General features: G+C 44.2%; 1 protein-coding gene across 3 annotated transcripts in view; it reads right to left on the bottom strand.

The window, feature by feature from the left end:
* The window catches only part of LOC115650592 (NACHT, LRR and PYD domains-containing protein 3-like), a 59,748-nt gene that overhangs the window by 3,266 nt on the left and 29,914 nt on the right, over positions 1-26,568 (bottom strand). For 2 of the 3 annotated variants that reach the window (XM_030560776.1, XM_030560778.1), the window contains 5 exons: positions 23,734-23,904; positions 18,757-18,930; positions 14,294-14,464; positions 10,738-10,908; positions 8,826-8,930 (listed from right to left, as the gene is read on the bottom strand). In XM_030560776.1, coding sequence (XP_030416636.1) covers positions 8,826-8,930; positions 10,738-10,908; positions 14,294-14,464; positions 18,757-18,930; positions 23,734-23,904 — 792 coding nt within the window. The remainder of the gene's footprint in view (positions 1-8,825; positions 8,931-10,737; positions 10,909-14,293; positions 14,465-18,756; positions 18,931-23,733; positions 23,905-26,568) is intronic. The other variant, XM_030560779.1, reaches the window with a different exon arrangement.

Here is a 26,568-nt window from a genome sequence, read left to right as displayed (position 1 = left end):
TATTTCAGAAAGTTGAAAAAGCTACTAGAGGGGAAGCTGTTCTAGACTTGATTTTAACAAATAGGGAGGAACTCGTTGAGAATTTGAAAGCAGAAGGAAGCTTGGGTGAAAGTGATCATGAAATCATAGAGTCTGCAATTCTAAGGAAGGGTAGAAGGGAGTACAGCAAAATAGAGACAATGGATTTCAGGAAGGCGGATTTTGGTAAGCTCAGAGAGCTGATAGGTAAGGTCCCATGGGAATCAAGACTGAGGGGAAAAACAACAGAGGAGAGTTGGCAGTTTTTCAAAGGGACACTATTAAGGGCCCAAAAGCAAGCTATTCGGATGGTTAGGAAAGATAGAAAATGTGGCAAAAGACCACCTTGGCTTAACCACGAGATCTTGCGTGACCTACAAAATAAAAAGGCGTCATATAAAAAATGGAAACTAGGTCAGATTACAAAGGAGGAATATAGGCAAATAACACAGGAATGCAGAGGCAAGATTAGAAAGGCAAAGGCACAAAATGAGCTCAAACTAGCTATGGGAATAAAGGGAAACAAGAAGACTTTTTATCAATACATTAGAAGCAAGAGGAAGACCAAGGACAGGGTAGGCCCACTGCTCAGTGAGGAGGGGGAAACAGTAATGGGAGACTTGGAAATGGCAGAGATGCTTAATGACTTCTTTGTTTCGGTCTTCACTGAGAAGTCTGAAGGAATGTCTAATATAGTGAATGCTTACGGGAAGAGGGTAGGTTTAGAAGATAAAATAAAAAAAGAGCAAGTAAAAAATCACTTAGAAAAGTTAGATGCCTGCAAGTCACCAGGGCCTGATGAAATGCATCCTAGAATACTCAAGGAGTTAATAGAGGAGGTATCTGAGCCTCTAGCTATTATCTTTGGGAAATCATGGGAGACAGGGGAGATTCCAGAAGACTGGAAAAGGGCAAATATAGTGCCCACCTATAAAAAGGGAAATAAAAACAACCCAGACCAGTTAGTTTAACTTCTGTGCCAGGGAAGATAATGGAGCAAGTAATTAAAGAAATCATCTGCAAACACTTGGAAGGTGGTAAGGTGATAGGGAATAGCCAGCATGGATTTGTAAAGAACAAATCGTGTCAAACTAATCTGATAACATTCTTTGATAGGATAATGAGCCTTGTGGATAAGGGAGAAGCGGTGGATGTGATATACCTAGACTTTAGTAAGGCATTTGATATGGTCTCGCATGATATTCTTATAGATAAACTAGAAAAGTACAATTTAGATGGGGCTACTATAAGGTGGGTGCATAACTGGCTGGATAACTGTACTCAGAGAGTAGTTATTAATGGCTACCAATCCTGCTGGAAAGGTATAACAAGTGGGGTTCCGCAGGCGTCTGTTTTGGGACCGGCTCTGTTCAATATCTTCATCAACGATTTAGATGTTGGCATAGAAAGTACGCTTATTAAGTTTGCAGACGATACCAAACTGGGAGGGATTGCAACTGCTTTGGAGGACAGGGTCAAAATTCAAAATGATCCGGACAAATTGGAAAAAATGGTCTGAGGTAAACAGGATGAAGTTCAATAAAGATAAATGCAAAGTGCTCCACTTAGGAAGGAACAATCAGTTTCACACATACAGAATGGGAAGAGACTGTCTAGGAAGGAGTATGGCAGAAAGAGATCTAGGGGTCATAGTGGACCACAAGCTTAATATGTGTCAACAGTGTGATACCGTTGCAAAAAAAGCAAACATGATTCTGGGATGCATTAACAGGTGTGTTGTAAAGACACGAGAAGTCATTCTTCCGCTTTACTCTGCACTGGTTAGGCCTCAACTGGAGTATTGTGTCCAGTTCTGGGCACTGCATTTCAAGAAAGATGTGGAGAAATTGGAGAGGGTCCAGAGAAGAGCAACAAGAATTATTAAAGGTCTTGAGAACATGACCTATGAAGGAAGGCTGAAGGAATTGGGTTTGTTTAGTTTCGAAAAGAGAAGACTGAGAGGGGACATGATAGCAGTTTTCAGGTATCTAAAAGGGTGTCATCAGGCGGAGGGAGAAAACTTGTTCACCTTAGCCTCCAATGATAGAACAAGAAGCAATGGGCTTAAACTGCAGCAAGGGAGATTTAGGCTGGACATTAGGAAAAAAGTTCCTAACTGTCAGGGTAGTTAAACACTGGAATAGATTGCCTAGGGAAGTTGTGGAATCTCCATCTCTGGAGATATTTAAGAGTAGGTTAGATAAATGTCTATTAGGGATGGTCTAGACAGTATTTGGTCCTGCCATGAGGGCAGGGGACTGGACTCGATGACCTCTCGAGGTCCCTTCCAGTCCTAGAGTCTATGAGTCTATAAACCTGAGCCATTCTCTGTAGGTGACAAATATAAGGCACTGTCCCAGATTGAGGTGTCATTAGAGGACGTTTTGGAACAAATTGATAAACTAAACAGTAGTAAGTCACCAGGACCAGATGGCATTGTCACGGAGTGTGGGGGAGTCCGGTCCTGCACCCCTCTTCCTGGGACTCACAGTGACTCTCAGCCAGCCAGTAAAACAGAAGGTTTATTGGACAACAAGAAAGCAGGTTACAGCAGAGCTTGCAGGCACAGTCAGGACCCCTCAATCGAGTCCTTCTGGCAAGGCCGTAGCAACAAAGAACGTGGCCCCCTCCGAACATATGTCCGGAGCCCCTTACAATGCAGAAATTGGAATGCGGTATTTATTTTATACAATATACAGGGTTCATATTATATATACATAGGCCTACAGTGTACATGTATTCCGTATTTACGCAAAGCGCTTCTTTCGAGCCTTGTTCTCCACAAATTGGTTAATCTATGCGTCATAGCCAGAGATCTGGCAATCTTGTTTTCGATTGAGATAATTGTAAGCGCAGAAAGCCTGTCATCTGTCATGGTTGAGCGCAGGATATTCTTGATCAGTTTCATTCTGCTGAAGCTCCTTTCAGCACCAGTGACAGTAACTGGTGCGGTCAGAAGAATTCTGATGCAAATGCAAAGATTCGGATATATCTCCTGAAGGCTGTTCTTGTATAGGTACGTTAAAAAATTGTTTGCCGTGACAAGTCCTCTCTCTTTCTCGATGACATAAATAAAATGATTCAATTCCATTATGAGCTCGTTGGCAACAATGTCTCCCATTTTTCTTTCAAAATTTTTGCTGTGATTCTCCAGTTCATTTTCTCTGTGACACTGCTTCAGGCTGTTAGCGTTGTACAGAAATCCAAACAACTTATACCACTCCACGAGTTGGTCAAATCGTGACGAAACAGAAGATATGGCCTGATCAGTGAGAACAAGAAAGAACTGTGATTTGAATTTTTCTTTGGCAGAAAGACGACTCGAATCATCAGCACATTCGTAATCAAACTTTCTCTTCTTACATCGCACCCTGGTTTCTGGAAACACCTGCTCAATATCCATGTGCTCTGCTATTTCACGTGCATTTGTGACCACAGAGTTATATCTGTATTTCGATAGTCTTCCAAAAACTTCATTGTAGCACCGACTTCTGCCTGCAGTACGTCAATTGACACATCTGGTGACTGAATTAATTTGCTGGTTTTATTGACGTGAAATAGTATATCGTACCACATGTACACAGTCAGAACAAAAGGCCACGTAGTAACATGGTCTAAAAGTGCACCGGCTTCTGTTGCTGTATTGCCATCTTTCTTTTGGAGTGCATATTCTCGCAAAGATGACAAAGCATTGCACAGTTTTTCAAGGTGATAATGCAATGGCTTCACAACATCAATTCTCGACTCCCAACGAGTGTCCGATAACCCTTTAACAGATATTGGCATATGTTCTTGAAGTATATCCCAACGTGAAGATGAAGAAGAAAAGATAACGTATATTCTGTTAATCAGACTGAAAAAGTCAACGGCATATTTCGATGACTTTGCCACGTCTGAGATCTCAAGATTCCAAGTGTGAGCTCCACATGGTACATACAAGGCACAGTCATTTATTTCTAGCATGCGAGCTTGAACTCCTTTATTCTTTCCTCTCATATTTGCGCCGTTATCATAAGCTTGGCCTCTCATGTCAGCAATGTCTATTCCTAAGTTGTTTGCCTTTTCAAGAAATGCTTCCAATAAGCCCTCGCCAGCTGTATCATGAACATTAAGAAAACCAACAAACGCTTCACAAATATTGACACCACCTTCACCGTTGCATTCAACAAAGCGTAACACGACAGACATCTGTTCTTCATGTGACACGTCGGGAGTACAGTCCAAAATAACTGAATAATATTTTGCTTTTTTAAGCTGCGCTATGTTGGCCTCTTGAATGTTACTGGCAACAAGTTGAATCAGCTCGTTTTGGATCTGTGGACTGAGGTACTGAACATATGTCTCTGCCTTCTTAATCCTCTGTAAAAGTTCGCTGAGGACAGTATCATACTTTGCAAGCAACTCAAACAGTCCCAAAAAGTTGCCATTCGAAGGATCGTCGAGCTTTTCATTACTTCCTCGAAATGCCAAGTTTCTTTCGGACAAGAAAATAACGACATCAACCATGCGTTTGACAACATTTCTCCAGAAATCTCTTTCTTTCAGAAAAGCCTGCAATTCGAGTTGGTCAATAGATGTACGGTTTACTATGCCTGACCGAAGGTCAAACCATTTCACCATACACTCTTGATGACCTTTGCCTGTTTTATGCTGCTGAAGTCTTTTTGACAGTGCTTTCCAAGCAGATGTTCCACGACATAGCGTATGTCGCCAGTGCCAAATAATTTACAACAAAAACAAAAAATGGCATCTTTCTGAACTGAGTACATTAACCATGAACGTCTTATTTTCTCGCCATTTGCCATGGTTCGATAGAAATGAGTACTTGTGAACCTCCGTCTTTCCTCGTTAAATGGAAATTCGTAACTTTCATTCTGCTGCGGTGGGCCACATGCAACAATGTCACACACTTGCCTGTCCGATATTATAGACGGCCAATCTCCTAGATCATCAGTCAGTGGTTCAGATTCAGATATTTCTTTCCCGGCAGCAGCTGGAATATCTGTCACAGTTTGTTTGGTAGAACAACTGGCTTCACCTTCGACCTCACTTGAAGCACTTCTGGATACTTCTGGATACGATTCGTCACTGCTAACGCTGTCCGTTTCATCTGCCTGTACCTGTACGTTGGATTGCAGCACAAAATACATTGACGACTTTGGAATTTTCCTTCTCGGCATCTTTTGCTGCCTTTCGTTTACTAGCTCCACTCTTATACATTCTCTTAGACATCACAAAGCACGCTTCTGCGTTGGAAATGATAAAAAACTAAGCAACTAAATTAATAACATTTATCTGCCAACTGCCATTATGAACGCAAATACACATTCTTTGAATGGGTCCAACTAAAATTAGAAACTGACCAACAGACAACTGATGTAGCCAATAGCATTATGATGTATCATAATGACTTCACGGTTTTGTCAGTAAAACCGACATGGATTGTGCAATAGCGTCAATAAATGTCACTTACTTAGTTATACCTTACATTTTTTTTTGCCACTTATAGGGGCCCCCTTGCTTGCAGGGCCCCCTCCGGTCAGAGGGTACGGAGGGTGCTCGCTACACCTCTGCCTTCTGGAGTTTCAGGGTGCTTGGATCCCAGCTTAGGATACCCTGAATTCCACCCACACAGCCCCAAAACGAAACTGAAACTAACCCCCTCCTGCCAGCCCCTTCCTTTGTCTAGCTTCCTGGGCAAAAGTGTTGACCTCCCACCCCCCTTGCCTAGCTCAGGTTACAGGCTCTGGTATAGTCCATCCCCTAAAGTCCTCCCCTGCTCTCCCATCGCCCATGCAGACAGCCCCTACTCCATCACAGGCATTCACCCAAGAGTTCTGAAGGAACTCAAATGTGAAATTGCAGAACTACTAACTATAGTCTGTAGCCTATCATTTAAATCAGCTTCTGTACCAGATGACTGAAGGATAGCTAATGTGACTCCAATTTTTTAAAAGGGCTCCAGAGGGGATCTTGGCAATTACAGGCAGGTAAGCCTGACTTCAGTACCGGGTAAACTGGTTGAAACTATAGTAAAGAACAAAATTATCAGACATGCAGATGAACATAATTTGTTAGGGAAGAGTTAACATGGTTCTTGTAAGAGGAAATTATGCCTCTTCAATCTACTAGAATTCTTTGAGCGGGTCAACAAGCATATGGACAGGGGGGATCCAGTGGATATAGTGTACTTAGATTTTCAGAAAGCCTTTGACAAGGTCCCTCACCAAAGGCACTTAAGCAAAGTGAGCTGTCATGGGTTAAGAGGGAAGGTCCTCTCATGGATTGGTAACTGGTTAAAAGATAGGGGAAAAAGGGTAGGAATAAATTATCAGTTTTTCAGAATGGAGAGAGGTATATAGTGGTGTCCCCCAGGGGTTTGTACTGGGACCAGTCCTATTCAACATATTCATATATGATCAGGAAAAAGAGGTAAACAGTGAGGTGGCAAAATCTGCAGATGATACAAAACTACTCAAGATAGTTAAGTCCTAGGCAGACTGTGAAGAACTACAAAAAGATCTCTCAAAACTAGGTGACTGGGCAATAAAATGGCAGATGAAATTCAGTGTTGATAAATGCAAAGTAATGCATACTGGAAAACATAATCCCAACTATACATATAAAATGATGGCATATAAATTAGCTGTTAACACTCAAGAAAGAGATCTTGCAGTCACTGTGGATAGTTCTCTGAAAACATCCACTCAACGTGCAGCGGCAGTCAAAAAAAAAACAGAATTTTAGGCATCATTAAGAAAGGGATAGAATCTGGGGGGAACAAGGGCTATTATAGCAGAAATAAGGGAGAGATAAGTCAGAACTGGGGTGGGGGGGATCAAATCAGTATCTTAGATGTCTGTATACTAATGCAAGAAGTATGGGGAATAAGCAGGAAAAACTCGAAATGCTAGTAAATAAACACAACTATGAAATAATTGGCTTCACGGGGACTTGGTGGGATAATATGCATGACTGGAATATTAATATAGAAGGATACAGCTTGCTCAGGAGACACAGGCAGGAAAAAAAGGGAGGAGGTGTTGCCTTATATATTAAAAATGCATATACTTGAATTGAGGTTGAGATAGAAATAAGAGACAGACTTGTTGAAAGTCTCTGGATAAATATAAAAGGGATAAAAAACAAGGGTGATGTCATGGTAGGGGTCTAGTACATACCACCAGACCAGGAAAAAGAGGTGGATGAGGCTTTTTTTAAACAACTAACAAAATCATTCAAAGCACAGGACTTGGTGGTGATGGGAGACTTCAACTACCCAGACATCTGTTGGGAAAATAACACAGCAGGGCACAGATTATCCAAATTCTTGAAATGTATTGGAGACAATTTTTTATTTCAGAAGGTGGAGAAAGCTAGTAGGGGAGAGGCTGTTCTAGAGTTGATTTTGACAAATAGGGAGGAACTGGTTGAGAATTTGAAAGTGGAAGGCAACTTGGGTGAAAGTGATCATGAAATGGTAGAGTTCATGATTCTAAGGAATGGTAGGAGGGAGAACAGCACAATAAAGACAATGGATTTCAAGAAAGCAGACTTTAGCAAACTCAGGGAGTTGGTAGGTAAAATCTCATGGGAAGCAAGTCTAAGGCCTGGTCTACACTTGGGGGTTGGGGGGAGATCGATTGATCTAAGATATGCAACTTCAGCTACAAGAATAGCATAGCTGAAGTCGACATACCTAGATCAATTTACTGTGGTGTCTTCACAGAGATGAGTCAACTGCTGCCACTTCTCCGTCGACTCCTCTTGCACCTCTCGCAGCGCTGGAGTATAGGAGTTGACGGGAGAGTGCTCAGGGATTGATTTATTGCATCTAGACTACACGCAATAAATCGACCCCTGATAGATCAATTGCCACCCACCAATCCAGTGGGTAGTGTAGACCTGGCCTAAGGGGAATGTAGCAGGGTGGTCACCCGCTCCTGCCTGGGAAGAGTTACAGCCAGCTCTGTAGAGGGCTGGGGTTGTGGAAGGAAAGAGCTGGGTTGATTGGGGGAAGCAGCTGCAGCTGGGCCATGCCGCAGTCAGAGCCCAGCTGGCCCTATAAAGAAGCTGGGAGCCAGGAGCTCAGCAGTCTCCCTCTGCTTGTAGAGGGAGAAGAGCCTGGCTGCAGGGAGCTAGACAAGATACTTACAGTGGAGCAGGGCTTGGAGCACTGGTGCCTGGAGCTGCCGTGGCTGGTAGCTAGGTCAATGGAAGAATTCTATACTGGGACTTAGATTTGCTTAACTATGTCTCTCAGGGATGTGATTTTTTCTCAACCTGAGCAATGTAGGTAGATCAGCCCAAGTTTTAGATGGAAGCCAGGCCTCATTACTATCTGTACATTTAAAACATTTGGCTGGGTTTTTGTGCGGATTATGAATGGTACTATAGTACTTTTCCTTGTGTCCTTTCACTCTTCTTTTCTCTGTCTCTTTTGTTTGTCTGTCAGTCTTTGTCCCGGGATCAATCGTGGTAATGGTTGTACATTATCTGAGTACTGGAGGGTTCCATTAATTAAATTGTGAAAGAATCCCAGACTTCTGTTTTCAGTCTTTCCTACTGAATAAAATAACGTGCTGTTCTAATAGGACAAAATATTGCCTTTAGTATGTACTGAACGCCACTATGTTACAGCTTTTCAAATAGCAAACTGCAGCCTATCACCAAAGCAATGAGGAAAAAATAACAGCCAGTTCTTGGGTTAAGGGGCATGGAAAGAAACACTGTGATTCAAGTAAAATGTCCTTAATCATGACCCTGAGTAAACACAAACAAATTAAAGGGACCCAGTAGTAACTTACAACAAGTTCCGAAGATCACAGCCTACAAACGTCATGCCACCACATAGTACCATCGCTCTTGAATCTCCCGCATTAAGATCGGCTATGATGTCATAACTCCACAATCTGCAGGAACCAAATATAGACCATGAGGAAACAATGCTTATTTTTACTCCATTCACTGCTGTCAGCTCACCCCTGTTCCGCCTCCTCCCTGAGCACGCTGTCACTGCTTCACTTCTCCCGCCTCCCAGGCTTGCGGCGCCAATCAGCTTACTTGCTGCAGGAGGCCCTCCATGGGCCCCCCTGCCCCAGCTCTCTCCGCCTAAAGAACCGGCCGCTGTGGTCGCTGCCAAAGAAAATGCCGCCCCCCAAATCCTAGCACCCTAGGTGATCACCTAGGTCGCCTAAATGGTTGCACCGGCCCTAATTACTGGATACTCCCATCTTCTAGAACAAGCTGGAGTGAAAGGCGTGGTTCACGGATTATGTACATGGGCACTAAATATGCCTGGAATATATTAGGAATTATTAACCACTATGATCACATCTCATTTCCAAACCAAGAGTTGATGAATGCTTTCCCCATCCTAACACAGAAAAGCTTGCTGACAGCTACCTCAGTTTACCCCCAAAAGAGTGCCTATTCCAATTCTAACTCCACCTAGAAACCAAAACAATAGAAGGCCGATATTCCATTTTTAAGGTGTCAGATAGGTTGGCTATAGAAAGCCAGATAAGCTGAAACTAGACTCTGAACTCTCCCGGGGTAAAATGGGAATGTTTACAAAAATTTCCTTCACTTTGCCTAAGTTTATAGATATATTAGCTTAAAGAAATTGACAAAGGTAAGTTAACTGAGGAACACAGAAAATATTTTATAAATTTACACATGAATGAAATTGCTTCTTCAGTGTAGCTAAAGAGGTCCACCCAAAGTTTAAACTTGTTTACAGAAAAGAGCATGTAAAGTGTGACATATTAACTCATGGGACACAATCAAATCATAGTGAAGTAGATCAGAGATAAGACTGGACACTGTAAATTTAAACTGGTTAGAGCCACTGCTTGATCTACTTGAACTGAAGATTCCATAAGTTAAACTTCCTGAAAAACTAAGAATCCAAAATGCATTTTCACCCCAAGTTACAAACTGCACTTTTGTCTGCCTTGTGAATCAAATATAGCCCCCCCCTAGATGTGGATAATCTGTTTTATTCCTTTTATTTTTTGTCTTTTATTCCACTGTAAGCCCCAACAGCTATGAAATAAAATGTGCCAGACACAGAGAATATACAAAACATGTCAACTCCATTCAGAGGAATTGTAAAATGTTTGTTTTTCTTTTGACTGGTTGTTGCACTCTGAAATACTGTGATGAAACCACTCTGAAATACTGATACAAATACTATAGCCCGAGAAAAAAATACTGACAGGGCTAAGCATCTGACGTGTGTGTAGCTTTGGAATATTAACAGAACTGCTTAACTAGGGGAATTTTCATTAACAATGTGGGTCAATATAGAAAATGATCTTTGAAATTAATTAAACCTAAATATCCTCTAATGAGAAAGAACTCACAAACCCCTTATTACATACCATCACCAGCTACTGGGCGTGGACAGAAGTACCAGAGAAACTGGAGCAGCAGAAACCTGATGCCTATTGGCAAGTGTCAAATAGGAAGAGAAGAGGGCAGCCCCCTCCAACAATCCCTGAAAAGGGTATAAAACCTAAGGACCACCTCAGAGACTGCTTGATCCATTAAATATGATCAGACCTTCATGACGCTTCAGACCACCCACCATGAATAGCACTCCCCTCCTCCAAGGGTTGCCAGGGTTAAGACGAGATTGCCCTGTAGGATGTTGTGATCCTGGTATAAAGAGTAACTCACAGCATTGCACTGTTAACAGGCACACACTTTACTTACCCTAGTTTCTGCAGTTTGCAGTTTGGATGTTTCAGCCCCTCACACAGCAGCCGCACTCCTGAAGCCCCCAATGAGTGGCCCCCTATATTTAGCTCTGTCAGGGTCTGGTTAGTGCTGAGAGCAGAGGCGAGATCCCCACAACAAGCTGCTGTGAGCTGACAGAGAGACAAACTGCAGGAGATAGACATTTACAGAAAGCAGAACTACTTGTTTCTGCCCCATTTTTTGCATTTCCCCTCCTTGATACCAGTGTGTATCTCTAAAGTGATTTTAGTTCAAAGACAAATATTGATTTTAGTTTAAATAATAAAGACATCTATAGAAAGCTTTAAAATATATAATTACATCAAGAACAACAACAGAAACTATGTTATAAGAACTCTGAGGCGGCAAAGTCAAGCACTCAAAAATATAGGGAATGCTAGACTTAGGTTTCCCTTGCGACCGAAATTCAGCCTCCTTGTTTGTATGTATTATGACAATCTATAGTTACATGACCAGATACTATTTTTTCTATAGCTCCTTGCCTGATCCAGCAGACAGGGCAGATGGTGCACTTTAAAGGAGCAGCCATGCAAAATTTCTTTTTACCTGCATCATTCACTTTGTGGTCCCAGACCTTAATTCAATATCAAATACAGAAATATTAATATTTCCTGGGCCTCTCTCAGGTGCTCTCACCATAGTATCCGAGTGCTTCACAAACCCTAATGGATTATTTATCTTCACAACACTCCAGGACATTAGGTATTATCATCCTCACTTTCTAGGCGGGGAGCTGAGGTACAGAGACATTAAGCTAAAAAATGTCCACTAGTTCTGGGTACACGAGACCCCCTAGACCCTGGTCTTCCAGAGTCCTTAACATTTTAAAAGCACATTACATGTTCGAAGCACAGCTCCTCAGTTGCAGTCATGAGTGCTCAGCATTTCTGCAAATCAGGCCCCAGGGTCTCAGTTTGGCACCCAGAAAGTGGCTAACTATGAACATTTTGGTTTAGGTGATTTGCCCAGCACCGCACAGACACTCCATGGCAGAGGCAGGGAGCAGAGTCCAGGGCATCATTCAGTTGCCTTAATCCTCCTTTCTCTTACTGTAATACTCAGCCTCATTCTCTACCCACCTTCTCACTTCTGCAACACGAGGCAGTGGTCCTACAGACAATGGCCTCATTCGCTACACAACCCTGATTCATCCACAGAGTTCCATCCACTGACTTCCTTCCACGGGACCTCTGCCTCATAGCATGAAAGCATATCATTAAAGATCGCATCATAATGCACATGCCTGGGAGAAGGGGAGGGGGAAGCGGGGTGTCAAATTCCTTTTTCATGGGCAACCTTAAGTCTGAGATTTCCTCATTTAAATGTTTGACTTAGCAACGGTAACAGTCCTTTAACAGGTTTAATGTAATTTCCTAACCAAAAAAAAAATCCTGAACAGAGTAAATCCATTACATGGAATCATAACTGACAGCCAAGCTGGGCCATCATCAGTGTTCTCACGTTTAGAACTCCCCACAGAGCGCTATCACTTGAGCCTACGGACTAAATGGTAACAGTAGTAGGCTGCTATCCTCTATGTGGATCAGGCACTAGAGGGAGATTAAACCCACTGGCAAGCATGTGTCTCACAGCTATTGCAGGGTATGTCTACACAGAAAAAAAAAAAAAAACATGTTTAACTCAGGTTAGCTGTGCCAGGTTAAAACAGAAGTGAAAACACAGCAACTCTGCTTTTAATTTAGGTTAGCATCTTGAAGTGTACAGGGCAGCCTGGGCTTTAACTCGAGCTGCTAAAATGAGTTAGCAGCCATGTCTTAACTGCTGTTTTAATCTGAGTTCACTAATGCAGGGTAGTTAACCCAAGAAAAGGACACAGGTTTCTGTGTGTGCATGCAGCGTAGACATACGCTGAGACTCAAGCCGGTGGGAGCAGCTGGAGAACTGTGTGGGAGGAAGTTAAATGGTGCCTGGTGAGGTCCACCCCTCTCCCACAGCACTCTAGGCTCAGAACTGCACATGGAGGATGCACTCCTGGGGAGGCACTAGTACTCATGCAGCGTCCTCCCTCGCCTCACCATGTGGCTTTGGGGGAAAAACTGCAGGGAGGTGTCAGCTGCAGACATAGCTGGGTCATGCTTTTGGATGCTGATGAGGTCAGAGCATTTTCTAAAGTTCTGAATAGGAGTTCGCTCCTCTGCGCTGTAACTTCTCCCTTCCTCCATTCCCCTCAGCACGGCTGTCCCACTAGCTCAGACTCCCTTTACACTCCCTCCCACACACTTATCCATATGTGACCCTCCCCCTCTCCAATTCAATTCTGAATGTGGCTCAGTGAATCCAACTGAGCATAAGGGAGTCAAACTGAATCAGGCCTGTTGTAATCCAGGGACCAGATCAGAGGACTTGAGGAAGGAAAACAACTAATTGGGGGGGGAGGGGGAAGAGGCATGTAGAAAGGTGTAAACTATCCCTCCCCCTTACCTGACTTTACATTGTCTTCTGGCTACTTGGTTTGGAGAGATCAGCTCAGACTCCCTTACACAATTGGGGAGCAGGTGAAAATAGGTCTAGAGGCATCTAAACTAGTCAAAGAAATTCAGAGTGTGAGGGACTGACTGAGGGCAGCAGAGCCGCACAGAGCCTGGGGCTTTCCTAATTGGACTATTGTAATATCCTCTGTGTCTGCCAGGATCCACATTCTGTTATTTGCACTCCTCTGTGGATCACACTTGGAGAAAATGCTTTTCATCTGTGTGCAATGAATGGTGGGGGACGGGAGTAGTAGAACAAGCCCTTTCCTTTCTGCCCCCACCCCCCATACCCAAAGGCAACAGTTTGAACCCAGGTTATTGATTAGTAATTTCCTTCATGTGAGGAATGTCTCCATGATAGCAGCAGGACTGTATCTCTCAGTGCTAGGACCAATGTTCTGCCCCACATGCTTCCCCTGCTGCCTCCACACCAGGCTCTCAGTAACAGATTCTTGGAAGGGCCTGAGATCTCAGCCATGTTGGTGCTGCAGGTTTGCCCTGAAGCTCCCTCTGAGAGCACATGAGGAGGTCAGGTCCTTCCTGGGGGAAGCACAGTGATATTTATTTTATTTGTTCATTTATTTTTACAGCTCATTCTGGAGAACGGGGGGTGGGCGTTCTGTCCAGCCTACACAGGAAAGAGGATTCCAGTGCTCCAGTTCTGGGGACATTGAAATTCTACGGGGAGGGACATGGCAGCCATGTTATCTTTATGTCAAGACCCAAAGAAGAGACTTGGGGAAATAACTCGCTCCTGAAATCTACACAGCCAAAATTTAAATAATTGTGAAAGCTTCTCTTGTTCTTTCCTGCTTCCTTCCCTCCCCACCCCACTTTTTTTCTCCCATGTTTCTTTGTCTAGTTGCTAGGCTTTGTCCCAAGGTTAGTTCTTGTGATGGTGGTAAAGGATTTGAATGGAGGAGCATTCACCGCAGGGCTGTGACCCTAGTAGAAAGCACTGAAATCACAGTAGCACAACGTTCAGAAGCACGGACTAAAGGGAGCCAGCTGCTACTTACTTTAATATCTGCAGTCTGCAGTTGGGATGTTTCAGTCCCTCACACAGCAGCTGCACTCCTGGATCTCCCACTTCGTTATACCCCAAGACAAGCTCTGTCAGGGTCTGGCTGGTGCTGAGAACCGAAGAGAGAGCCCCACAACAAGCGTCAGTGAGCTTGCAGCGGTTCAGACTGTAGGAAATAGAAAACAACAAGGAAGATAATCACTTGTTTCCTCCCTATTTGTAGCAATTCTCTCACTGATATCAGCATCTGTGTGGAAGGGATGGTTCATTTAGAAGAGACCAGTCACAGGGCTCTAGCAGGAAGCTGCGGGATGTCGGCACCAAAGGCCCCTATGTGGATTCCTGTCCATTTACCCTGGCTCTGTCAGTCACTCCCTGTTGGCCAAGGGAATGTTCAGATGAGCTGAAGGGAAGGAAGCAGAGTGTGTGTGTTTGCAGGGGGGAGGAGTGGTTGTAATGATCTGGAGAATACTAACACCAGGCACAGAGGAACAGTGCAAACCCTTTCCCAGCGCTGGTATTCTGGTTCCTTTCTGCTTATGCAAATGAAATCTAAAGCTTCTGTAAAAGCTCCCCTGCCTTCCCCAAACCATTCCCCAGTGTCTAGAACTATCAGCCATGCCTGTGAGAGCCAAACTCCTTTCCAACTGGAAGATGAGTTACATTAGTTCTCTCCCATGGGAGTATGGCTACACTTGAAACGCCAGCGCTTTGAAGTGTGAGTGTAGTCGCAGCGCCAGCACTGGGAGAGAGCTCTCCCAGCGCTGCACGTAAACCACATCCCTTACGGGTGTAGCTTGCAGCGCTGGGAACCGCCCTCCCAGCGCTGCGGCACTGATTACACTGAGGCTTTATAGCGCTGTATCTTGCAGCGCTCAGGGGGGTGCTTTTTCACACCCCTGAGCGCGAAAGTTGCAGCACTGTAAAGTGCCAGTGTAGCCATGGCCCCAATCAGACTCCCAGGTATGCGTATGGCTGATGATAAAACCCTTGATCCCACCATACTCCCAGCCCATCTGTTTAGCACAGCTGGGTTCCCTGCTCCCACTTCTGGGTGTGCAAGAAAAGACCTTCCTCCCCTCCCTATATCAGACCCACTTACAGATGCTAGAGGGAGTGTTTACAGAGGTTGTAAAATGAAGGGACTCACAGTTAATATGTTACATAGCTGGGACACATTATCTTAGGGACCAAGTAAGTGATCCCCCAGATAAACCGCATATTGTTGTGCTGGCTCCACAATGAAAGCACATCTGAATAGCATGTTTCTTGGCTTGGTGAATTACAGTGGGAGTTTCTAGTTAATAAAGGGTTTAGCCATGGAGGTTAAGTTGCTACATATGAAGAAAGCCTGGGCCTGGATCATGGAATGTATTATTGGGACTTCTTGGGACACTCAGTTAAGATCTCTGAGCCTCAACTTCCCTCATCAGTGAAATGGGGATAATAACTAGAACTGGCTGAAGTTTTTGGGGTGAATAGTCTATTCACCAAAAGATACAATTTTGAGGCGACCCAAAACTATTCATGAATTTGGCACAGATTTGCTGAACAGTTTTGGCCAACTTTTTTTTTCAGGGCTAGATTCACCACGCTGAAGGGGGAACTAGAGGCTTTCTTACAGCCTTTAGACCAGTGGGTAGGACACTCACCTGGGTCTGTGGGAGACCCTAGTTTGAAGCCCCACTCTGGAGCAGAGACTAGAATCCAGGTCTCCCTCCTCCCTGCCCTAACCCCTAGCCTATGGGTTATGTTGGCAAGCTCTCCCAAAAGTAGGGAATTGAGGGAAAGAACTACTGCCTCCAATACTAGGGGTGGGGTTAATGATTTGCATAGTTTTGAGTCATTGTTGCTGTGTGTTCCCCCCTCCTTTAATAAAAGTTTGCTTTGGTTTATTCACAGATTCAGGGCTTGCAGGCGGGGAAGTATTCCCATATAACCTCTCTGATGGACTGAAACCTTGTAGCGGTGGAGAGATTTGCGTGGGCTAAAGACCCACAGAGCTATATCGTCCAGAGCTTTTACATTCCTGGTAGGGTCCCCTTGGCAAGCAAGTCTGAGGCGCGGCTCCTAACCGTGGTCCAAACTTCAAAGAACCCCAACGGTGTCAGAGTTTTCCTCCTGTCAGGTTTTGTGTGGTTACTGCCTGTGCACTGTTTTCCCCACGTTAAAAGATTTCACACACAGGCCTCTGCCAACGGGTTCACACCTGCACAAAGTCCTGCGGCGATGGACGAGTGGTGGTGAAGACAGGAGCAGTGATCTCAGACTCGTTAGTCACAAATCTGCATGCAGGCGGCAGCCGTGTGATGGCTGTTTTGTGCTTGGTTGAGACAGAAATGCATTTCGGCAGCAGTGGCTGTGACTGTGCAGGGCTTTTCAGGATCCCCCTTGCTCACTCCAAGTGAGAAGGGAGCTAGAAAAAGAGCCCCAAACATAGGCTGTCTCACACTCTTCTGACTGGATTGTCAGATCCAGTGGAATCACTCAACTCCGAGGCTGAAACAAGAGATATGACAATGAATTTCGCCGCCTGGAATGTCCGCACCCTTGTGGTCTCTCGGCACAGTGAATGCCCAGAAAGAATAACTGCCATAATTGCCAAAGAACTGGCAAGACTCAACACTGACATTGCAGCTCTTAGTGAGACCCGCCGGGCCAATGAGGGTCAATTAAAAGAGGATGGAGGTGGCTGCACCTTCTTTTGGAAAAGAAAGCCATCTGAAGAGAGAGACATTCATGGGATTGGCTTTGCCATCAAAAAATAAGATCACCCGTCAGCTTTTGGAGCTTCCTGTGGGGATCAACGAGCATCTCTTGACTCTTCAGCTCAAGCTTTGCAACAACCAATAGGCCAGGGTCATCAGCATATATGCCCCAACACTCAGTGATGAGGAAGACAATAAGGAGTAGTTTTATAGCGCCCTCCATGCAGTCCTCACAGCCACACTTAAGTCAGACAAACTCATCCTCCTGGGAGATTTCAATGCCGGAGTTGGACGGGATTCCCTACTCTGGAGCGGCACAATAGGCAAAGAAGGGGAGGTAAATGTAAACCCTCCTCAGCAAATGCATGGCACATGACCTGCTCATCACAAATACCATCTTCAGGCAGAGTAACAAATTTAAGGCCATCTGGAAACATTCTTGTTCCAAATACTGGCGCCTCCTTGACTACGTTATAGTCAGAGCCTGAGACTATACCGACGTTCATATAACACAAGCTATGAGAGGTACCAATCACTGTTGGACAGACCATTGATTAGTAAGATCTGTCATGTACCTGCAGCTCGCTCCACCACATCGCAAACACCCAAAGACTTAGCAAAAGCAGTACAACTTCAAAGCACTTCAAGACCAAGCCAGCTGCGATACGTTCCAGAAATATCTGTTTGAGAAACTCTCTAACATGCCAGACAACATCACTAACATTCAAGAGCACTGGAATCAACTTAAAAACACCATTCACAATGCATGTGCTGAAACCATAGGATATTCCACTCATCGGCACCAAAACTGGTTTGATGAAAACAATGAGGAAATCCTAGCATTAATTCAACAGAAAAGAACTGCATTTTGTAACTGGCAAATGATTCTTCTAACAAACGAAAACATGAGGCCTATCACCTGCTTAAAGCCAAAGTCCAAAGGAGGCTATCTGACATCAAGAGAAGACCTCTGAGATCCAGGATTTTGTAGACCAGGATGACATGAAAAGCTTCTTTCAAGCAACAAAAACTATATATGGGCCAAGCTCCAAAGGCCCGACCCCCTTACATTCTCAGAATGGCTACACTCTCCTCAAGTAGAATGCAGCCATTAAACAACGCTGGAAGGAGCACTTTGAGAGCCTACTAAACCATGAATCCATGGTCTCTTGCAAGTCTAACATGGGCACTCGTTCTGGCCTGCCCTATTTGTAACCATAAACACACACATCCCCATTCCCACTGGGCTGCACTTCAAAGGGTCTGTCTTCACACTGGTGCTGTCTCTCTGCTGAGAGCAGCTCGAATGTCAAAGGCATGAGTCACTGCAGCTGGAGCTGAAGCTGAAATGGGGGGGCGGGGGTCAGAACAGCCAGAGGGCCAAGCGCTCTTTTTCTCTTAGTTGTTTTAAATTAAATTGTCAGAGTGTCAATAGTCATTTAAATAGCTATAAAATGGGTGTTCGCTAAAAGGTAAGAATGAGCTTTTTAATAAATGCATTTTATTAAGGGTTATTTAAAAGAAAAGAAAAACTATTTATTCCCCCAAAATTGGGACTGTGGGGCCAGCTGTCTGGTGTGGGCTCAGCCTTACTTACAATCCCCAAACAAGGCAGGCTGATGCATGGTGTGAGCCACTGACACAAGTGCTGGAGACACAGTAAAGGGATCAGACACAAGCCACTGCCATGAGTGAGTGCTTTAAACAAAGGACATCAGTAAATGCACAGAGGTGGCCAAATGTTACTTACATCAATCTCTGTAATTTGCAGTTTGGATGTTTCAGTCCCTCACACAGCTGTTGCACTGCAGTCTCTCTCAGATCATAATTACGACACATCTCCAACTCTGTCAGGCTCTGTTTGGTTCTGAGAACAGCAGCAAGATCCCTACCACAAGTGTCTTTGAGATGACAGTCTTCCAACCTGCACAAGAGACGAAATCCAGACAGAGCAATCACCATGTGAATTGCACTCGTCACAGCTGTTCTGACAAGTGGCCTTGCCCACCAGCCCCCTCTCCTGACCAATCAGCATTGAAATTGGGCCAAGAGTACAGTTCTAGCTATGAGGATATTTTTAGACAGCCATGCTTGGCAGCACATGCAGGTTCAGAAAGAGAAAGAGAGAGAGAGTGCAATCTCACTTTGGAAATGGCCCATGCTTTGCTTCTAATAAGTAACCATCTCTCTCAGTTTTGTCTAAGTCTTCTTCAAAAGAATCCATGCATATTACACTAGGCCCTGCCCAAGCCCCACCCCTTGTCCAATGAGAAGCCAGTGTTGGGTGGGACTTCCTGATTCAGCCCCACTGCTTGCTCATCACCCTTGATTTATCAGCATTAAGAATAAATCAGACATTTCAAGCTCCAAACCTCAGCCATCAGGTTATGAGGAATAAGGTTTGGGTTAAGACTTCTTCTCCAAAACCACCCCCACCTCTTCCCCTGACTTTTCAGTGTATCTACTTCATTTCAGAGATTAATGATAAAATCAACACTAGCATTCAGACAGCACAGGTTTTCCAGAGAAGCTGGCAGAGACACTGCCTGATATGGTGATGGAGTTCTCAAGAATTACCATCCTTGGAGACTTTGGCATTTACATCAACAATATATCTAATCTTGTCTACCCTTTTCACCCGATTGTCACACAGAGTCTCTGGGCCTGTACACATAAAGCTGGTTACACCCTGTACCCGATCTTCGTAATGAACGTTGACATAAGCAACAATTGTTATCCTATCCCAATCAGACCATCCTTTCCATAAAATGGAAAGCAGAACTCTCCTCATCTCCAGGCAAAAGTTCTGGCCATGGTGGCCTGTCCCCACAAGCTCACAGACTCAGCTATATTCACAAAATAATGGTGCCCTACCAACCAAGCAAGGAGTTGAAGAACCAGTGAGCTATCACAGTCATTGACTGACCACTATAACTCATGTCTTGATGGCAGAGTACCACCTCCCCTGCATGAGCCTCACAGAGCTTTATGGTTTCTCAGTTCCTAGAGACTTCAACCTCCTTGGTTGAAGGATCCATCTTTCCTTAGATTTCAAGAGCTCTGACCTCATGTCCTTCAGGTGATGAATGCAAAAATGGCTGGCTGTTTCTGCTTACGCATCCCATTTCCCAAAGTCCACTGTCTCTTTTTCGAAAGCCAGGAAGGCTTCCTGGGGATACAGCCTCCATCCTCTGCTGGGATTGTTAAGAGGCCATGGCCGCTACACCCTACCCTCGACTTGCTAGTTTGATGGTTTTTGTCTACCTTCTATATTAAACGTACTGACCTCACCTTGCTCAATTTACATTGGAGAGACAGTCAAGCAGGTGAAACAACATTCTTTTGTCTAGGACAGACTGGGCTTACCCACTGTCTGCCAAATGCATTTTAAGACCATACTTCCAGCACACCTCTATAATTCTTTATACACCGACGGCACATACATCACACAATAATACTAATGACAAACGTGTCCCCAGTTTACATATGATCCCTTACATGACGCCTTCTAGATACAGATTCTGACAACAGTGAGCAAGGACAGTGAGTGTGTCAGGTCTGATGTGAGTTACGGCATGATGTGCCCTCTGCCAGCTGGCACTGAGGGACTCACAGGAGCCACCATGGTTGGGGCTGAAGCTAAAGCCCAAATTGAGTATTTCAGCTCAGACAGGGAGGTTTAGAATCCTCAGGAGTCCTGGGACCTCTTTTATTTTTATTAGTTTTACATGGAAAGATCAAAGTATCAAAAGTTAGTATAGTGATCTGTAAAATAGGCTGGTAGCTGAAGGTTAAGAGTGAGCTCTTTTAAATAATTATTAATAATTGGGGTTTTTAGGGATCTAGGGGGTACTGTTTGGCACGGTGGAGCAAATCTCTGGCGCTCCAAAGCCATCCTCTGCATCCATTTCCATCCAGCATTGGGAACCCGCACCTGACCCCTCCTCTCCCAATAAAGGAACAGGTACTCCAAGCCTTTTAAATGCCAATAGGCAGTGATGTGACTACTGTGGGCTTTGCCAGTGGCCAAAAGATGAGGAAAATGGAGATGCCCCCCTCCCACCCCAGCAAGAAGGCTGCCAACAAGCGCATTGAATCTATTATAGCCCTGCTGAAAAAAGCATCTACAGACACATTAGAAATCAAGGCCACAATGATGACTATGCACTTGACTGTTACCTCAGCTGATTCCTCTCTAAAAGCACTAAATGGGACTGATGAATGAAGCTGAAGGAGAATATCAGCAGTGGAGGATCTTGTACAGGGGCTCTTGGCTCAGGTACAGAGAAGGCATCTCCTCTGCAGAATGTAAGCTGGCAGACCTCAAGTGGAGCTCACACCATAATAATCTGAGAAGTGTAGAGGTACCTAAAGGAGCTGAGCAAGGCAAATCCCTAGAATTTGTCCCCCTGCTCCTTATACACGCAACTCAGCCTGCTGGATGATTTTGATTTTGATTGTGAAAGATCTTAGGAACCAGGGACCTCTGAGATGGCCCCGAGAGCCAAACCTCATGAACTAATTGTTAAACTTCTCAAATTCATTATCAAAGAAAATACTGCAGCTAGCTCCTGATAACACACTGTTTTGGGGGACACCATGAAATAAGACAACGATTTTTCAAGCCTAGCCTTTAGAAAGGCTAGGGAACTTCAAGCAGTGAGGGCTTAAATATTTTATGAAGTTTCCAATTCAGTTCCATGTCAGGATTGGTGAGGAAGTACCTCTGCTTCAAAAGCCACTAGAAGCAGAAAGATTTTTAAACAGCCTGCAGTGAATTGAGCACCTCTTCTGTTTTACACCAAGTTTACTTCTCTATTGTCGTCTGCTCTGCTTGAACACACAAACCTATCCAGTGACTGTGACTAACGTACTTCTCCACGTTCTCATCTGTTCCAAGATTGTATTTTATTAATGTTTGGAAAACGTATATCAATTCTCCTCAAATTACAATGTGAAGTTCCCCAGCAGGGGAGTTCACGGTGGACCGCACTCCAAATTCATCTGATGGGAGTGAACCATCTGCAGAAAGGATTTATTTACACTGTATTTATCAGTAATAAATCGCCTTTGCTTCTTCATTTGTGTTGGGGAGTTAATGAAACATTTGATGAATGGCCCAGACAGATCAGTATGAACAGTTCGTTTGCGGATTATACAAGGTCTGTGTTTTCGCTTAGCACCAAATCTACGGAAGAGATCACTGGATGGCAGGAGTGGCCAGCCTCCTGCTCCATTGTAGGAACTGGAGGATGCCAATTCCACTTTTAAAAATTGGTGCCAGAAGAAAACCCGGCATGTCGCCACGTCTTGCTGCTGGGGGTCCTTAGTGCCCAGTAGTTTGACACTGCACACACTGGAAGTGAGAGACAGAAAGCCCTCCTCCTTGCCAGACATCATGGAAAGGTTCATAGAAGCTGGGGGATGCAGCAGCACCATCTACAGGCCATGGGAGTGGAAGAGAAGACCAGCAAGAGTTGCTGAGCTACACAAACTAACCAGTTCTGGGACTCGCCCCATCATGTCTGTTTTTTTAAATATCTAATAGCGCCTTCCTTTGGGGCCCTGGCCTCATCATTAGCGCCTTCCTTTGGGGCCCTGGCCAATGACCATGATTATCATTTTAAAAACTTCAATTCCTTACAGACAGGGGGTGAGGTTAGTCTCCTAGATCTACAAAATTACTATTTTGCTTTTCTCAGGTCACAGATGTCAGGTTAGGTCCAGTGTGCTAATGCCTTTAGATCCCTATGGGTGGAAATTGAACTTGTGTTATTGCACTCAGTCCCCTCTGCAGGACTCCTTGTCTAATGGAGAAAAATAGGGTGCTCACCGTGGTGGCCACACACGCCGCCTGGGCTGTCTTAGATAAGAGGTACTCATTTAATCCTCACCTTCATGCAAGGCGTCTCTATGGGGCAATCCAGACTTGCAAATTAGATGCAAACCTGTATGTTGGAAGAACTGGCTGAGCAGGGGCATTGTACGGGCTTCCCAATTAGTCAATGATGAGGGCTTTGCTCCTTTTCTACGGCTACAGCAGTGCTATGACCTGCCACTCTCAGCAGAGTGACACAACTTACAGCTAAGACATTTGCTAACGTATCTGTTCTGGATAAGTTTGGATAAAGGCTGAGACTGCATGAAGAGTGCCAGACTTTCATTGTATCTAACCATCCCTGCCTTTTCCCTTTCCCTCATTACCTCTTCTATTTATCTACGTCTATTTTATTAATGTAACCGCCACCGTAATGTGTTATATCCAGGTAGCATTATCATGTATTTGTCCAGCTTCAATGATTGGTAAAATTGCTTAACTTTTTGGTGACCTCATATGGTATTTGGAAACACATACAAGCTGTATGTGGATCTTCCTTTTTGTATTTTTTACGGACTCTCTTAAAGAAAAAAAATCACAAAAACTTGTTTAAAATATTTACACCCCTACCCTCCCTTCCGTACCCTAAACATATATATTCTGCAACGACCAGGGGCTGGAGAGCCAGCTGTCCAGTGTGAGTCCAGATTTACTTACAATACCCACCTTCCGAAAAGGGGTAGACTGGGTGCACATTATGAGTCATTGATGCGGGTGCTGTAAAAACACTTGACTTTCATCTTCTCCACATAGCTGCAGGGAGCAGTCATCAAACACCAGCAACACACCCTGTCAAGCACTTTACATAGAGGACACCTGTAAATCCAGAGGAAGCCAAATGTTACTTACCACAGTCTTTGCAATTTGCAGCTGGGATGTTTCAGTCCCTCACACAGCCGCTGCACTCCGGAATCCCCCAGAGGATTACCATTCAGGTTCAGCTCTGTCAGGCTCTGGTTGGTTCTGAGAACAGCAGTGAGATCCCCACAGGCAGCACCTGTAATGCAGCAATATTGCACTCTGCAGGAGAGAGCAATGCAGAGAAGAGTGATCAAGGCATGAATGGGACTGTTCTGATAGGCGGACCTGCCCAGCAGCCCCTCTGTCTGACTATTCAGCATCAAGAATGGCCCAGACATTTCAAACCCCAAACCTTTGCCATTGACCAATGGGAAATACAGTTTGGAGTAAAGCTCCCTCCCGAAGCACTGTCCCTAGCCACCAAAACTGACCCCTGCATAGCCCCTTCCATCACTACAAGAGATTTGTGATAAAATCGCAAGAGATGGAAACATGGTCATACATCAGACAATACAGGGCTGAGGCACCTAGTTGGGAATGATAGGTGGGCATGAAAGTCCATCGTTCCTGAGAATGGAGGAGGGAAATAACATAATCTGTGTTGACATCAAAATGCTCAGGGTAAAAAGAATGGTTTCTTACCTTACAGAAACTGATTCGTCAAGATGTTCTGTGCCTGTGAATGCCACTCATTGTGTGCGTGCACCCTCTGTGCAGAAGTTCAGAAAGTTCTCTTTGTCAGCGTCCATTGGGGTCATGCATGCACTCTGGATAACCTCATGTTCCCCCTCTTGAGGCATAAAGGGTGAAGCTACCCCATGCCTCGGTTCCTTTAAGGCTCAGATTCCACAGGGGACAACTCTGAGCTACGGGGATGGAGGACAGGTCATGAGATCCACAGGCACAGAACCTCTCAAAAAAATCACAGTTCCTGTAAGGTATGTCACTGTTCTTTCTTCTTCAAATCTTTGTGCATGTGGATCCCACTCATAGTGATCACCCAGCAGCTGGGTTGATCTGGAGGTCTGAGTCAAGGGTTCATCTGAATAAGGACCGGAGAAGTGCTCTGCCAATCTGGACATCTGCCACCAATGAGTAATGTTAGGTTGGACTGAAGACCACACTGCTGCTCTATACATTTCTACTAATAGTACTTCATTGAAACATGCTGCTGAAGAAGACAGAGCTCTCATTAAATGTGCAGGATAATCTAGTTTATTAAATTTGATAAGCTGTACTGTTACAGTCAAAAATCCATTTAGACAGTCTCTGTGAAGAAATCGATCTCTCTTTGACTTTACTATCATGGGCTACAAAAAATCATCTGGGTGAATTTCTAAAATACCTTCTTCTATTCAGAAGAATAGACCACTTCTGACATCAAGCTCCTTCCTACCTGGGAACAAAATAGTGGGTACTTGTCTTTGATGGCAAAAAGATCTATCTGAAGAAATCCCCATTCACGGGAGACTAGCTGAAGGATTGTACCTTTCAATGTCCACTCATGAGATGATGTGCTCATCCTGATTGGCTGATCCATCAGGACATTACACCTACCAGGAGAAGTCATACTATGATATTGAGTTGATGCAGAATGCATCATTCCCAGAGCAGTATGGATTCTTGATAAAGAGTCTAATCTTGCTCACTCTGTCTCTTGATAGTACAATAGTCCACTAAGATCTGTATTGACAGGCCCTTTGCAACTGTGAGAAAGGACCTGTATGCTAAATGGATAGCCCTCGGCTCCAAGACATTTAAGTGGACCACTGAATCCATTACTGACCCAAAACCATGAATCTGCAACTGAACTAAGTGAGCTCCCTTGTCTGCATGCATTGGTGATGGGAGTCTTGGCAAGGACTGGAGTTTGAAATGGAATTCCTTAACATATATTGTTAGGGATTAGCTCCCACTGAAGAGACAAAAGAACCCCTTGGGGTATTTTAACCCTTCTTCCCATGTTGTGAATGCTTGGGTGAAATACTGATTCGATCTGTGATTGTAACAGCCTTAGCTTGAGTCTTGCAAAGGCTGTCGTGTAAGTACTTGAGACTATGTGGTCTAACAGTCAAAGATAGACCCTTATGAGTTTCGAGGGAAAATCTCAATCTGAGATATTAGTTGACAGATGTTCTGAAATCTCTCTTAAAGGAGAAAGACATTTGCAACTCTGGAGACCAAGATCACCCTGATGAATTCTATTGATGCTGTCAGAATTAGGTTTGATTTCTTTAGCTTGACTGTGAGACCCAAATCAATTAAAAAGGCATGGGATCAATGCACATAAATTAAAGCATGTCAAACCTCCATTTGACTGCTCACATTCATTAATAAAACAGAGAATATACTATTGCCCTTATATAAATTGATGGTACGCCCACGTCTTGAATAGTGCGTACAGATGTGGTTGCCTCATCTCAAAAAAGATATACTGGCACTAGAAAAGGTTCAGAGAAGGGCAACTAAAATGATTAGGGGTTTGGAGAGGATCCCATATGAGGAGAGATTAAAGAGGCTAGGACTTTTCAGCTTGGAAAAGAGGACACTAAGGGGGGATATGATAGAGGTATATAAAATTGTGAGTGATGTGGAGAAAGTAGATAAGGAAAAGTTATTACTTATTCCCATAATACAAGAACTAGGGGTCACCAAATGAAATTAATAGGCAGAAGGTTTAAAACAAATAAAAGGAAGTTCTTCACACAGCGCATGGTCAAGCTGTGGAACTCCTTGCCTGAGGAGGTTGTGAAGGCTGGGACTATAACAGCATTTAAAAAAGAACTGGATAAATGCATGCAGGTTAAGTCCATTAATGGCTATTAGCCACAATGGGAAAGGAATGATGTCCCTAGCCTCTGTTTGTCAGAGGGTGGAGATGGA

Source organism: Gopherus evgoodei, chromosome 4 (genome assembly GCF_007399415.2).
Source record: "Gopherus evgoodei ecotype Sinaloan lineage chromosome 4, rGopEvg1_v1.p, whole genome shotgun sequence".
Taxonomy (NCBI): Eukaryota; Metazoa; Chordata; order Testudines; family Testudinidae; genus Gopherus; species Gopherus evgoodei.
This window is presented reverse-complemented; position numbering and strand designations above follow the sequence as displayed.